Source organism: Pseudonaja textilis, chromosome 18 (assembly GCF_049901715.1).
Source record: "Pseudonaja textilis isolate UNSWEBS1 chromosome 18, rPseTex1.2, whole genome shotgun sequence".
Taxonomy (NCBI): Eukaryota; Metazoa; Chordata; class Lepidosauria; order Squamata; family Elapidae; genus Pseudonaja; species Pseudonaja textilis.
The window spans coordinates 6,670,662-6,685,177 of NC_142007.1; the positions used below are offsets into that span (position 1 = coordinate 6,670,662).

The following is a 14,516-nucleotide window of genomic DNA, read 5'->3' on the forward strand; positions in this document are numbered from 1 at the left end:
CTTACACTGGAAGAAACTCCAACCGAGATGCCCAGATGGTCGTTAGGAGTTGGATGGAAAATCCGGAAGACCCCCTCCTGGAATCACTGTAAGTCGAAGAGGTGCGAGGGAACGGCTGTGGCAGGGGGGAGGAGATGGAATGCAGGCTGGATCAAGCCGGGAAAAGCTTTAAGGATGCTTCTGAGAAACCCGGCAGGGCTCCAACATATGAGGGGGAAGAGAGAGCGAGTTCAGCCTGGGGGAAGTCGGGCTGCCACCACCCCCTGGCCCATCCCACGCCGGCGCAACCACCAGCTCCCGTCTGGGAGCCCCAGCAGCGGGGTAATGCCTAGAAGACGCCACCCGCCCTCCTTAGATGTGAAGTTTGGAGGAAATCCCAAGGACTTGGGGTTTTTCCTGGTGCAGGTTGGAAGCTATGGCAGAATATGAAAGGGAGTTCACCTCTGAAGCAGCCAAAGTAAGATGTGTTACCAGAACCCTGGAGGATGGCAGCTGACTGGGTGGTGACTCTGTATAATGATAACTCCCCCAACTGCGAAGCCTTGATGTTTTTATGACTGCCTTGAGGAGGAGGTTTGAAGACCCTCTGGCAGAGAGAAGGGCCAGGATCAGGATGAAAACCATAACTCAAGGGGAAGATCAGTTGCTGACTACACCAAGAGTTCAGACAGCTGGCATATCGCATTCGAGGCTGGTCCCAGGAAGCTCTAATAGAAGCCTACAAAGATGGCCTAAATGAAGAGGTATACCACATGTGCATCTCCAGAAGGGATCCCCATGACTTGCAGTTGTGGTACCTGTTAGCTGGAAGAGGTGGAAATAGATCTAGCCCGAAGTAGACGCAGAGGAGGCTCCGCATGGAGCACCATGCTCCCTCCTCGGCTCCGAGAGATCCCTAAGCCCCGGAAGGGAGGGGTGATGACAAGGGCCAAATCCACTGCCTGTTTCCGTTGTGGGAAGGAAGGCCACCAATGCGTGATTGTCGAGTCAAACCAGATCCAAAAAGGACGGGGCCCTGGAAGGAAGCCCGAATCCTCCCCAACCAGGCCTCGCGAAACCGGGCTAACAATAGGGGAGGTTGTAGAAGCTCACTCCCCAGCGGAAAAGAGCTGGGACCCCGACTCCTCCCGACGAGAGTGAGACCGACTGGAAGATGACGTCTCGGTAAGTCCCAACCGGGCCCCTTACCATTCCAATTAAATTAAGGGTGCCCACCTCGGGTACTGAGGGGGAAATGCTGGCCTTATTGGACTCGGGGTGCACGAGGTGCCTAATTAGCATGAAAGTAGTTAAAGGCATGGGCATTGGACTGAGAAATTTGAAAACGCCCATATCCTTTTACCAATTAGATGGGTCTGAAGCGGGGGTTGCCCTGCACGGTTTATAACGGAGCCCTTAGAGATGACCATGGGAACCCACAGCGAGACCTTGTGCTTTATTGTGGCTCCCGGGATGGAACACTCCCTAATCTTGGGATTGCCCTGGCTTCGGAAATGGAATCCCCAAGTAAACTGGAGAAAGGGTGGATACGGATTCGTACTGACCAACCTCCAGGGAGGGAGGAGCAAACCCCCTTAAACCGGGGAGAATCCCCATCCCAGCCCCAAACCCCTGCTGAGACAGCTTCCACAGGGGCCGAACGCATAGAAGGGGAGGAGAAAATCCCAAAGAGTACTGGGACCTAAGAGAAGTTTTTGCGAAGAGGCCTCCGATGAGCTCCCTCCCCATCGGTCAACCGATTGCAGCATTGAATTTCTACCGGGGTGACACTACCAAACCAAAGATGTATTCGATGACCCCAAAGGAGTTAGAGGAATTGAGGTCGTTTATCGAACAAGAATTTGAAACGAGGTTCATCCAACCTGCCAGACCTCAGTGGCGGCCCCTGTGATGTTCCGCGAGAAGAAAGATGGCTCCAAGCGCTTGGTGGTGGACTACCGAAATTTGAACGCGGTATCCGTGGAAAATGTGTACCCCTCCCTCTAATGAAGGACATGTTGGCTCACCTGGCCAAGGGGAAGATCTTCACGAAACTGGACTTGAGGGAGGCCTATTACGAATCCGAATTAGAGGGAGACGAGTGGAAAACTGCATTCAATTGCCCAATAGGTTGCTTCCAATTCAATGTTCTCCCGTTTGGCCTACAGGGGCACCAGCTGTCTTCATGCAATTGATCAACCAAGTGCTCCACCTGAACATTTATACAAGGGGTTTTGGTCTACCTTGACGATATCCTTATCTACTCGGAGACCAGAGACCAACATGTGAAACTGGTACGCGGTCGTGCGGTTGCACAAATTGCTGGCGCTGCCAAATTGTACGCCAAATTGTCCAAATGTGAGTTCCATCAAGAAAAGATTGACTACCTGGGATATCGTATCTCACCCGAGGGTCTTGAGATGGACCCGGAGAAGGTACGAGCCGTATTAGAGTGGGCCCCACCAAGAACCCGAAAACAACTTCAAAGTTTCCTTGGATTTGCTAACTTTTACCGGCAATTCATCCCATGTTTTGCTAAAATAGCCATGCCTATCACCAACCTCCTAAAAACAAAGGAGAAGCGAAGCCAAAGCCTAGCCAGCCGTTGAATTGGTCTATGGAGTGCCAAGCCGCTTTTGAGAAGCTAAAAAGACTATTTGCTGCCGAGCCAGTGCTAAAGCATCCGGACATGGATGTCCCCTTCGTGATCCAAGCTGATGCAAGTGATGTAGCGGTAGGAGCGGTCTTACTTCAATTAAACGAGAAGGGGACACTACAACCGTGTGCTTACACATCCCGTAAATTAACTGACACTGAACGTAGATGGGCTGTCTGGGAGAAAGAAGCTTTTGCAGTCTGCTGGGCTCTAATGACCTGGAGGCATTTTCTGGAAGGCGCGAGGTACCCATTTGAAGTTTGGACTGATCATAAAACCTGGAGGCCTTAAAAACGCCTCGAAACTATCTCCTAAGCAAGTTAGGTGGGCCCAGTACTTCAAACGATTCAATTTCTTTCTGAAGTACATCCCAGGAGGAAAGAATTTTATGGCGGATGCTTTATCTAGGATGCCACAATACAACAGTGTTCGAAAAGAAGTGATAAGTCCGATTGTGCCCACCACACAGCTGGCAGCACGGTGGTCACCAGGGCGCAAAAAAGAAGAAACAAGAGGCAGATCTGTCCAATGATTTGATCGAACAATTTAAAGAAGCTTTGAAAACAGATGAATGGTTCCAGGCAAATGCAAATAACTGCACTGTTAGAGATGGGTTAGCCTGGATGGGAGCGAAGCTGTATGTACCTAAAACACTGAGGAGCCAAGTATTACAACAAACTCATGATTCCAAGGCAGCGGGTCACTTTGGTTTCGTGAAGACCTTACACCTAGTGAAACGGCAGTTCTGGTGGCCCTCTTTGAAAAAGACATTGAAACTTATGTAGCAAGCTGCCCAGTTTGCGCCTCAGCTAAGAGACCTCCCGGTAAGCCGCCAGGTCTGTTGCAAAATGTGGCCAGGCCAACTGCCTTGGAAGGAAATCTCTATGGACTTTATAGTAGATTTACCTGAGAGTGCTGGGCACACGGTGATCTGGGTGGTGACCGACTTGTTTTCCAAACAGGCACATTTCATACCTTGCACCAAGATTCCTCGGCGAAGTCGTTAGCCAAACTGTTCATTATACACGTCTACAGACTGCATGGTGTTCCTGAACGTATAATATCAGATCGCAGGAGTTCAATTTACCTCTGAACTTCTGGAGGGAATTTTGAAGTTGATAGGCTCCACCCAAGGGTTAAGCTCCGCCCACCACCCCAAACTAATGGGGCCTGCGAGAGGACTAACGGGTGCTAGAGCAATATCTCCGATGTTACATAAATTATCAGCAAGACAACTGGGTGGACCTGCTACCTTTTGCCCGAAGTAGCGTATAACAACTCCGTTCACAGCAGCACTGGTTTTACCCCGTTCAAAGTGGCCATGGACAAGATTTTGTACCCATACCTGAACTTCCTCGCGAGAAACTCCAATATCCAGTCATTGGATGACTGGATATCTCAACTACAACTCAATTGGCCAGTCGCCGCAAAGCTCTGGACGAGCGCATCAATCCCATAAGAAATTTGCAGACAAGAAAAGAGCCCCACAACAGTCGTATCAAGTAGGCGACAAAGTATTCCTCTCAACCAAGTATCTGCAAACCACTCAGAGATCAAAGAAGTTAGGCCCTAAGTATGTGGGGCCCTTCCCTATTGGAATTGTGAATCCCGTGACAGTTCAATTGACGCTACCAAAGACTCTTCGTCGCATTCATCCTGTTTTCCATGTCAGCCTGCTAAAACCCGAACACACCTGTACATTGAGACCGACCCAGACTGATCCCCCGTCCCATTGTTGATTGAGGGTGAACAACATTTTGAAGTTAAAGAGATTTTAGACTCTCGAAAAAGGAGGGGTCGCCTACAATATCTTGTAGCCTGAAACATTTCCCCCCTCTCATGCTGAGTGGGTGAGCGAAAAGACGTTAGGGCTCCTGACCTGCTAAAGAAATTTTATACTAAGTATCCTGATAAACCATAAGAATGTATGCAATGCTTAACATATCTTTTATTCTCTCTTACAGGGACTAATGTCCTTTTTCTAGGGGTCCGAATGTCAGCCTCAAGATCTCTTCGGTACCCCAACTATTATCCTTTATTTCTCCCTTAGTATCTCTACTACTAGGCTTACTTCTTTCGGCTGTCATTAGCAACGGGGGAGGGGTAATTGTGGGGGGAAGAGAGCTGGAGGTGTTTTGCATTCTTTTACTGTGGGCAGAAGAAGGGGGATTTCTTCTTTCCAATTTTCCATTTCTTTCCTAGCCTCTATCCTTTTTGCGCAGCTGCGAGGTCTTATCAAAATATGTCAAGGTCAACGGACAGAGGCCTCATCACTACCTGAAGATGCTCACATGATCATATTCAGAACTTTTAATTGGCAGAGACTTCTGGACTTTGGGGGTGGGAACAATTCCATTTCTTTGTATGTGTGATCTGCGCGCCAAATTCTCACTTTCGAATTCCATTTGTAGCTTCCTTTTCATCTTCCAGTAAAAGAAGAACTTTGCTCTGAACCATGGAGTCTGAGTATTTCTTTCTTGGATTTTGAAAGGAGCACATACCGACAGCGGGTTAATAATAAAAATATAGGAAATATTAATGGCTCTGATGGTCATTTCGAAAAATCATTTCTTAGTGAGCACCTAGAAGCCAAGAGGAACATATGTGCCAAATTTCAAGTGTGTAGGCTTTACAGTTATGGAGATTTTGTGATGATGCGTAAGGGGCATTTCACAGATAAATGGATAGATAGATAGATAGATAGATAGATAGATAGATAGATAGATAGATAGATAATCTAGACAGGTAGGTAGGTAGATGATAGATAGATAGATGATAGATAAATAGACAGTTAGGTAGGTAGGTAGATGATGATAGACAGACAGACAGACAGATAGATAGATATAGATAGATGATAGATGGATATGGATAGATAGATGGATAGTAGAAGGTTTGTGTGTGTGCGTGCGTGTGTGTGTGTGTATTATTAGCCTACAGGCTACATCAACGTACAGGTTCAAACACATATTACCAATAAAATTCTGAACAAATCGTTTAAAATGAGAGTAGGGCAAAATACAATAATTTGACACATAAATGTCATAAAACAGAATAAAATGACAGGAAATTATATTTCTTTATCACCCCTGAAATCTATCCCAATCAGGCCCACCTATGCCGATCTCAGTCGGAGCATTTTAGTCAGAAATCGTGCTGTATTAAATGTCATTTTCAGATTCTGGCCACCCCTGAGGTATGTTGTTTTAATATGGGCCTCCCACTGGGCCAAACATTTAGTATTTTAATAATAGCAATCGCACTTAAACTCATATACCGCTTCACAGTGCTTTATAATAAGCAGTTTACGGAGTCAGCATATTGCCACCAACAATTTTGGGTCCCCATTTTACCTGCCTCGGAAGGATAGAAGGCTGAGTTCAATCTTGCCCCTGGTGAGCTTCGAACCGCCAAATTACAGGCAGCCGGCAGTCAGCACAAGTAGCCTGCAATACTGCATTCTGACCACTGCGCCACCGTAGCGTAGTGCAGGAATCTGCGCAGAGATGTATGCTGAAGCTGCCCCAAGCATCCCTCCCCAAGGTAACCACGCCCCTCCCTCACCTGCGTGGAGCTTCGGTGTACGGGCACGGGCAAGGCCGGCAGGCCGCCGGGGTGGCCTGGGTGGCATCGCCAAAGAAGCCCAGCTTGCATTTATCGCACCGTGGCCCTTCCGTGTTGTGCTGGCAGTTCTGTAGGAAGAGAGAGGAGGAGGGGCAGGAAAGGGCTGTTAAGAGGCCGGACTCTGCTCTGGTCCAAGAGTTGTTGCCTTTTGGATCTGGGATCTCCCCAGAGTTTCATACACATTTTACCGACCTCGGAAGAAGGGAAGCCTGCGTCAACCTGGAGCTGGTGAGAATCGAACTGATGGCAGTCGGCGAAATCAGCCGGCAATACCACGTTCTAACCACTGCGCCACAGGTTTTGCTGCTTGAAAAGTTTCCCAGCCATTCTCCTGGATGTATTACTCTCAAACTTTCTCTAGTCGGCACCCTAAGTCTAAAAGCATCTCTTGGGGGCACCCCGCAAACTTCAGGGCCTGCCCCGCCCCTCCCCAACTCCCGCCATCCAGCGGCTCACCAGGCAGTAGCCCGAGAACGGGTCGCAGGAGCTGGAGTGGCCATGGCAGCTGCAACCGGAACAGATGCCCAGGTTGAATCCGCCGCGCACTCTCTTGAAGTGAGGCTCGCACTGCTCGCAGGACAGACCAGAGTAGCCGACGGGGCACCTGTGGAAGGAAGGATGAGTGGAGCCGACAGTAGCAGCAGCTACAAGTACCAGCTGCCTCTGCCAGCAGAGACAGAAGGCAAGGTGGATGAAGGGTTAGTGCAAAGCATGCCCTTGTTCTGGCTATTTCAGAACGGCTCTGGATGGAAGCCTGGAGGTGCCTAGCTGGGGTTTTCAAGGCACAGCCAAGCCTGATAGGTCTACTCAGGGTAAGTGTCTTTCCTCCACCACTGGAATGCAGACAACCGGGTCTGGACAAAGAGGGAACAATAGTATTTGTGGGAATCCTAGACAGGTCTAGAAAAAATGGCTGCTCCACGCAGGGAGGCAAAAATTAACGTAATAAAGGCAATAAATGTTCCCCTGACACCTATGTGCTAGTCGTTTCTGTCTCTAGCGGGCAGTGCTCATCTCCGTTTCAAATCCGAAGAGCCAGCGCTGTCCGAAGACATCTCCGTGGTCATGTGGCCGGCATGAGTAAACGCCGAAGGTGCACAGAACCCTGTTGCCTTCCCACCCAAAGTGGGACTCTTTATTTTTCTACTTGCGTTTCTTTTTACGCGTTTCCGAACTGCTAGGTTGACAGAAGCTGGGACCAGGAACGGGATCTTGCTCTGTTATGCGGGGCTAGGGATTCGAACCGCCGAACGGCCGACCTTTCTGATCGGCGAGCTCAGCGCCTTAGCTGCTGAGCCACCGCATCCCCTCCAGGCAAATATTATTTTAGCGCAGAAAATTCTGCTGCCCGATCAGAGTGGAAGCTGTGAGAGGGGCGGGGGGAAGAGGGAATGCAGGAAAAGTTGAGAGGAATCCTAGAGTGGTCCTGTTTTTCCAGCTCCTGGAGGCTCCCATCTCTATGATGGGGGTGGGAGATAACACACACTCACTCTGTTAACCCTCTCCTCCCCGTTTAGACCCTCGGACCTACAACAAACCAGGGAATAAGCTAAAGGCGTTGTCTGACTCCAGAACAGGATTGATTATGGGGAATGTGTGATCCAGTAGTCATTCTTCCCCAAATAGATTTTGGTTCTAGAGATTCTCCAGAAGTAGCCCACCCCCCTCCAATCCCCTCCCCCAGGCTGGCACCTGCATTCCTCCACATGATGCGCCACACCCAGGCCGGTGATTTCCGTGGTGGTGGTGTCCATAACGACGTTGCTCAGTCCCACCTTGGCCATCCGGTTATCGTACACCGTCTGGATCATGATGGCCTCCAGGTTCTGCAGGGTAAGGAGCAGCTCCTCTCGGCTGACGGACCCCCCAGACTCCTTCTGCCAGCTCCCCTATCGGCACAAAACACAATCAGAGAGCGCCGGTCTCAGCCAGAAGCAGACATGCGTGTGAATTCGCTCTCCCGTGGCCCGCAGCTTGGTTTATTTCTCTGAGCCACAGGTAGGAGCCCAAGCGGCCTGCTGGTCAGGGCGGTTTCCGCTTCGAAGCAAGATCTACTTCAGAACTTGGTTATTACGAGGATGGAAAGGGGCAGCTTTATGGACGGCATCCTGAATCGCTGGAAGCACTAAAATATTGGGAGTGCTATGTCCCATTTGATGTGTGTGTGGGGTGTCTTAATGGGGTCCATCTCAGAAGACCCTCCCAGCAATGTTCTCCTCCTCCACTTCCATCTCCCTATTGTGGCCCGCCAACGGCCAGAGGAGCTGGCAGCAGACTCGGACAGTGAGGAGGTTGGGGTGGAGCCTGGGCCAGTCCTGGAGTCTGGGGATGGCTCTGATGAGGGCTCTGCGTCGGAGGCAGAGGTGGGGCCAGGAACATCTGACAGTTATCAGCTGCCTTCGGAGTTGGAGATCAGTGGGGAAGAAGAGCAGCTGGAGCCTGTTCCCGGTGTGCGCATGCAAAGAGCTGCCAGAAGAAGGGAACAGCTAAGGAACAAGGGTCAACTCGGGAGTAAAGGCTCAGGTGGACGGTGAATGGCCCCTCCCATAGGGAATAAAGAGGAGCAAAAGGGGAGTGGTGTTTGCAGGAGACAATTAGTTGGTTTAATTAGTGTGAAGATTTGTTCTTGACTTCTTGTCAAGTAATTGCTGCTACAATGTGGGGTTTGGAAGCTATCGGCCTGGCAGCTCTCCAAGCCTGATAAAGGTCATCCCTGGCTCCCCTGGCACTCACCTCTGTGAAATCAACCTGGCGCTTGTTGGCCACAAAGGGCTCAGGATGAACCGGTAGCCGGTAAAGCAGCTTCTGCCCGTTGCCCACAAGGATGACGTCCGGTTTCCGGACAGGCTCTGACTCTCCTCGGCTCAGGTGGTAACGCACCGTGTACTGGAGGGAGCCTCCGTAGGAATCCACCTGCAGGGAAAGTGGGTTGCTAGAGGATAAGCAGGTATTCAAAGGTGCCCAGGTGTCAGGTGATGGGTTGGCATCCGGGAAGCGTGCCATCTGCTGTCCTTGCCTTGTTCCCCAGGAACCGCTTGGGCAGCGTCCAGAAGGAGTCGTGCATCAGGAAGCGCCGAGAGAGATCAACCAGCTGGAACTCCTGCGCGCTGCGGTCGATGTGCATCTGCGTCGAGGCGAGGGGAGGCGTGCCGGGATGATCGAGCGTGGTCACATTCACCCCTGGGAACAAAGGGGGATGTAACAAGCCAAGGAGGTCAGGAAGGGGGCTAGGGAGGACCGCCCTGTCCTGTCCTTGGGTGGAGGAGTTTGCCCCACTGGCTCACCTTTGAAATTGTTGTGTTCGTCGAATCGGAGGTGGATTTGTTGACGGTAGCGGCCGGTGCTGCGGCACGATTTGGCGACTCCGAAGCAGAAACAGGGCAAGCACTGACCGGTGCTTTCAACGTGGAAGTGTCTCTCGGGGCAGGGTCCTAGATTGTGAAGGGATGGGAGCACGGGTGGGCTGCTGGAAGGTTTGCAAGGGGTTCGGGAGAGCCCCTAGCTAAGAATCTGTGCAGTTTGGAGAATCCCCAAATCCCACTCCTGGCTGGCTCTGCCCCTCCCAAGAGTCCCCACCTGGCCCGTTTTGGGTGCAGGTAATGCAGGGCGTGGGCGAAGGTTCAGGGAGGGCAAAAAACAGGCCTCCTGGAAGTTCGGGAAGGCCGGAAATGGGTCTGTTTCCGGCTTCCAGATAGCCTCTGGAGTCCGGGGAGGCTGTTTTTACCATCCCAGAGGATCAAGAAAAGCCTCAGGAGTCCGGGGAGGCTGTTTTCACCATCCCAGAGGATCAAGAAAAGCCTCAGGAGTCTGGGGAGGCTGTTTTCACCATCCCAGAGGATCAAGAAAAGCCTCAGGAGTCTGGGGGGGCTGTTTTCACCATCCCAGAGGATCAAGAAAAGCCTCAGGAGTCTGGGGGCTGTTTTCACCATCCCAGAGGATCAAGAAAAGCCTCGGGAGTCTGGGGAGGCTGTTTTCACCATCCCAGAGGATCAAGAAAAGCCTCCGGAGTCCGGGAGGCTGTTTTACCATCCCAGAGGATCAAGAAAAGCCTCAGGAGTCTGGGGAAGGCAAAAATGCCACCACCACCCCATGGTGCAGGATGCCTACTAGGCCACGGCCACCCAGCAACCAGGCAGAGAACCCATTGCAAAAGTTTTTGAAGCCCACCCCTGGATGGGAGGCTCAGCGGGAGAAGCTGGGGAGACCTCTCCATCCTGAGCAAATCCCAGCGGGAACCCCAGCTCTGCTCCTCCTCCTGCAGCTCACCTTGGCTGGGCGTGAGGCTCAACACGCCGTCCGGGATGCCGAAAACCATTCCCCGGGCATTGATGGCCTCGCAGGTGTAAGCCCCTTGGTCGGCCTCCTTGACATCCTGGATGACCAGCGTCCCCCGGCCGTTCTCGCTGGTGAAGCTCACCCTGCAGGCACAGGAGGATCTGAGCTCTCTGAAGTGTTGAGGGAGGGAAGGGGAGCGGTTTGGGGTTCGAAAGAGGCCTGGCCTACCTGCGGCTGGTGGGGATATGGCCCCAGTTGAGCCTCCAGGAGATGAGGGGGGTCGGCACGCCCACGGCCACACAGGTGAAGCGAATGGTGTCCCCTGGGGCGGCCTGGATAAACTCCTCGGGGGGAGTGATGACCTGTGGGGGGACTGAGGCGGAAGGGACAAGAAGGGGAGAGGTGGCAAGGAAGGGCAGTCAGGCAGGCTGGCTGAATTATTTTAAAAAGCACCAGGGGAGGGGAATACAGAGAGGGTTGCCTAAAAGTACTTTAAGGCAGGAGGCCTTCAAACTTGACAGCATTTAAGGCTTGTGGACTTCAACTCCCAGAATTCCTCCTCCAGTCATGTTAGTTCGGGAATTCTGGGAGTTGAAGTCCACAAGCCTTAAACTTGCCAAGTTTGAAGAGCCTTGGATTAGATAGGTAGATAGGTAGATAGATAGATAGATAGATAGATAGATAGATAGATAGATAGATAGATAGATAGATAGAGATAGACAGATAGATACATAGATAGATAGATAGATAGATACATAGATAGATAGATAGATAGATAGAGATAGATAGCTAAATAGATAGATAGATAGAGAGAGAGAGAGAGAGAGAGAGATAGGGAGATGGGAGATAGGGAGATAGAAGATAGATATTGTAGATCAGGGGTCTTCAAACTTGACAGCTTTTAAGACTTGTGGACTCCCAGAATTCCTCCTCCAGTCATGTTAGCTTGGGAATTCTGGGAGTTGAAGTCCACAAGTCTTAAACTTGCCAAGTTTGAAGAGCCTTGGATTAGGTAGGTAGGTAGGTAGGTAGATAGATAGAGATAGATGATAGATAGATAGATAGATAGATAGATAGATAGATAGATAGATAGAAGATAGATATTGTAGATCAGGGGTCTTCAAACTTGACAGCTTTTAAGACTTGTGGACTTCAACTCCCAGAATTTCTCCTCCGGTCATGTTAGCTCAGGAATTCTGGGACTTGAAGTCCACAAATCTTACAGCTGCCAAGTTTAAAGACCGTTGCTTTAAGGGTTAGGTACAGTCTCCACTTCCAGAAGCAGCCCATTTCGGAGAAGAGGCTGCCCTTTTGGGGCGTCCCGGGGGGAACCCAAAGAAGTCAACCCCCCCCTTGCCCTCCCTTCGGTCTTTCGGTCTTCATCCCTCCCACCCGCCGCCAGCATCCACTCCTGGTCCTTGCCAGCACCCTTGCCACTCACTGCAGCCGATCTCGTCCGAGCGGTCCTGGCAGTCGGCCTCTTCGTCGCACTGATAGCTGGCCGGGATGCAGGTGTGGCTGGAGAGGCAGACAAATTGGTCGGGGCCACAGGTGTCTCCGGGGCCCTTGGTGGCTGCAGGGAGGAAAGAAGGGGGGGAGGATCAACACTTTCTATATCAGGAGTCTTTACCGGCTACCCCGCGAGGCCTTAATTCCAAGCCGAATCTTTCCCAAACTAAAACCCAATTCTGTGATTTCCTCGTTTGGAGCGTTCGCCTTGCTTTAGCGCTACGTTGAACCCGGCCCCAGTGGACTCAAGATTTGCAGAAGAGTCTCCCCCCCCTCCCCCAACCCACCCCCCCCTCCCCCGAGCTCTCGATCCTCACGGCAGTCCAGCTCGTCAGAGCCGTCGGCGCAGTCATTGTCCCCGTCGCAGCGCCAAAGCGTGAGGGCGCAGTGCCCGTTCCGGCATCGGAACTCATTGGGTTCGCAGGGCGAGGGAGTGCCTTGGAGGGGGGGCGACAAAAGGAGAGTTACCGTTGCGGTTCTCTCTCTCTCTCTCCCCCACACCTACACGCGTAGCACACCCGCATCCCCCGGGACTCACCGCAATGCAATTCGTCGCTGCCATCCGGGCAGTCCCGCTCGCCGTCGCACAGGAAGTCCCGGCGGATGCATTGCCCGTCGGAGCACGTGGCCTCTTCTTTCTGGCAAGGGCGCGATCCAGGGGCAAGTGGGGGCCTGGAGACCCCCACCAGAGGAGGCTTGGTGACCGGCGCCCGACGGGTGGTGATGGGGGATGGGGTGGCAGGGAGCCGGGCAGTGCTGGGCCCCGGGGAGGAGGTGGTCAACAAAGGCTTCTCGAGTTCTGCCGGAACAGAGAGGACAAGCGATGGGTCAAGAGGAGGTCACAGCCGACCGTGTTTCTCGCCTGTGCCCGGGTGCAGAAGGAAGCCCAAAGTAGACAGAGCGGAAGGCATGGCGAGGCTCGGTTCACACAGCCACTCGGCTTTACAAACTGCAACAGTCCATTCATGCCACATCCGGAACCCAAACCCAGCTCCTTCTGTGTTGATTGAAAGCAGCTGCATCCAAAGATAAACCTCATACGTCTCCCTGACAGGAGAGGCTTGGTAGGGGCAGAATCACAGGGGATTCTCAGGAAGACAGGAGAAGGTTGTCACACCCATGCAACACCGGAGCCCAAACCCGACTCCCTCCGTGTTGATTGAAAGCAGCTGCATCCCAAGATAAACCTCACCCCTCTCCCTCACAGGAGAGGCTTGGTAGGGGCAGAATCACAGGGGATTCTCAAGAAGGCGGGGGGAGATTTTCACGCCCACCCACACTCACACTTACCGCAGCCATCCTCGTCAGAAGCATCTCCGCAATCGGGATGTCCATTGCAACGCAATGCACGGGGAACGCATTCACCGCTGTCGCAGGCAAACTCTTGCTGGGCGCACTCAGGGGGCTCGGGCTCATCTGCGGGGCGGAGAGAAGCACAGCTGAGAAACACACTCGCGCGGCGAAGGGGACCAGCAGCCCAAAGCCGCCCCCCACAGCTTCAAACGCTCACCACAGTCCAGCTCGTCCGACATGTCGCGGCAATCCGGCCGCCGGTCGCACAAGAATTCGCGGGTGATGCACTCTCCACTCAGGCAAGAGAACTCGTCCTCCGTGCAGGGCCGGATCTGTGGGGAGACTGGAGGAGAGGTTGGGGTTTAGGAGGTGGCTGTGACCTGGCCGGGAGACAGGGAGATGGAAAGACCCAGAGGCCAGAATGCCTTTCCTACTTCTTTGCCTTCAAAGCAAAGCCTTTCCAGTTATGTGGGCAGGACTTTGGGAGGCAATCCGACGTCTGACACCCCCAACGATCCGGTTTTGGGTTCCAGCTTGTCTTGGGGGATCTGCACCCTGCCACGACCCTTGGAATGCAAACCTTTTCAAGCTCTGCTGCCAGAGTAGGACTACATCCTCTGAACAAGAGCCCATGTGCCACTCCCGCTACCTTGGCCCTTCAGCGAACACCGCCAGCCTCCCACCAGGCTGCCAACCCCTTTGCTTTGCTCCTCAGGGGCGGCGCAACGCAAACCTCACAGCACAACACACAGTCTAGAAGCAAGAAGCAATTTCAGCAAGGTGTACTTTTCAGGTAAATCTTCTCGCTTCCCACTTTGGCTCAGCAACACACAACGACGATGCGGCAGCAAGACCAGGAACTGGGGCAGTGGGGTGTTGAGGAGGGGTGAGGGGAAGGCAGGCAGTGCTTACTGGACTCCTGGGGTGCGCTAGAGTTACATAGCTGTGCAACCTCACCCTGCTTGGGTGGAGCCCCCTGCTTGGGAGCTTCATCCAGAGGGTCTGGGAATGGCAAGCCGTCACATCAAAGGACAAGATCTACGTGCTACACACTCACATCCACAAGGAGCACAAGGAGAGGCGTGCAAGGAGGCCTGTAAATGCCCTCGGGAGGGAGGGAGAGAGAGGGAGGGAGGGAAGGCCGGGTATGCAGGAGGAAGTGGGTGGACGGACTCCCAGTTCC

At 52.5% G+C, this 14,516-nt stretch overlaps 1 protein-coding gene across 1 annotated transcript in view; it reads right to left on the reverse strand.

Annotated features, from left to right (window-relative positions):
• Window positions 1-14,516, reverse strand: part of HSPG2 (heparan sulfate proteoglycan 2) — a 95,072-nt gene that overhangs the window by 58,605 nt on the left and 21,951 nt on the right. The window contains 13 exon segments of the mRNA XM_087914796.1: window positions 6,197-6,324; window positions 6,713-6,860; window positions 7,949-8,145; window positions 8,990-9,169; window positions 9,273-9,436; window positions 9,541-9,687; window positions 10,523-10,674; window positions 10,760-10,904; window positions 11,973-12,104; window positions 12,358-12,477; window positions 12,579-12,839; window positions 13,331-13,456; window positions 13,551-13,676. Of these exon segments, the coding sequence (XP_087770922.1) occupies window positions 6,197-6,324; window positions 6,713-6,860; window positions 7,949-8,145; window positions 8,990-9,169; window positions 9,273-9,436; window positions 9,541-9,687; window positions 10,523-10,674; window positions 10,760-10,904; window positions 11,973-12,104; window positions 12,358-12,477; window positions 12,579-12,839; window positions 13,331-13,456; window positions 13,551-13,676 (2,026 nt within the window).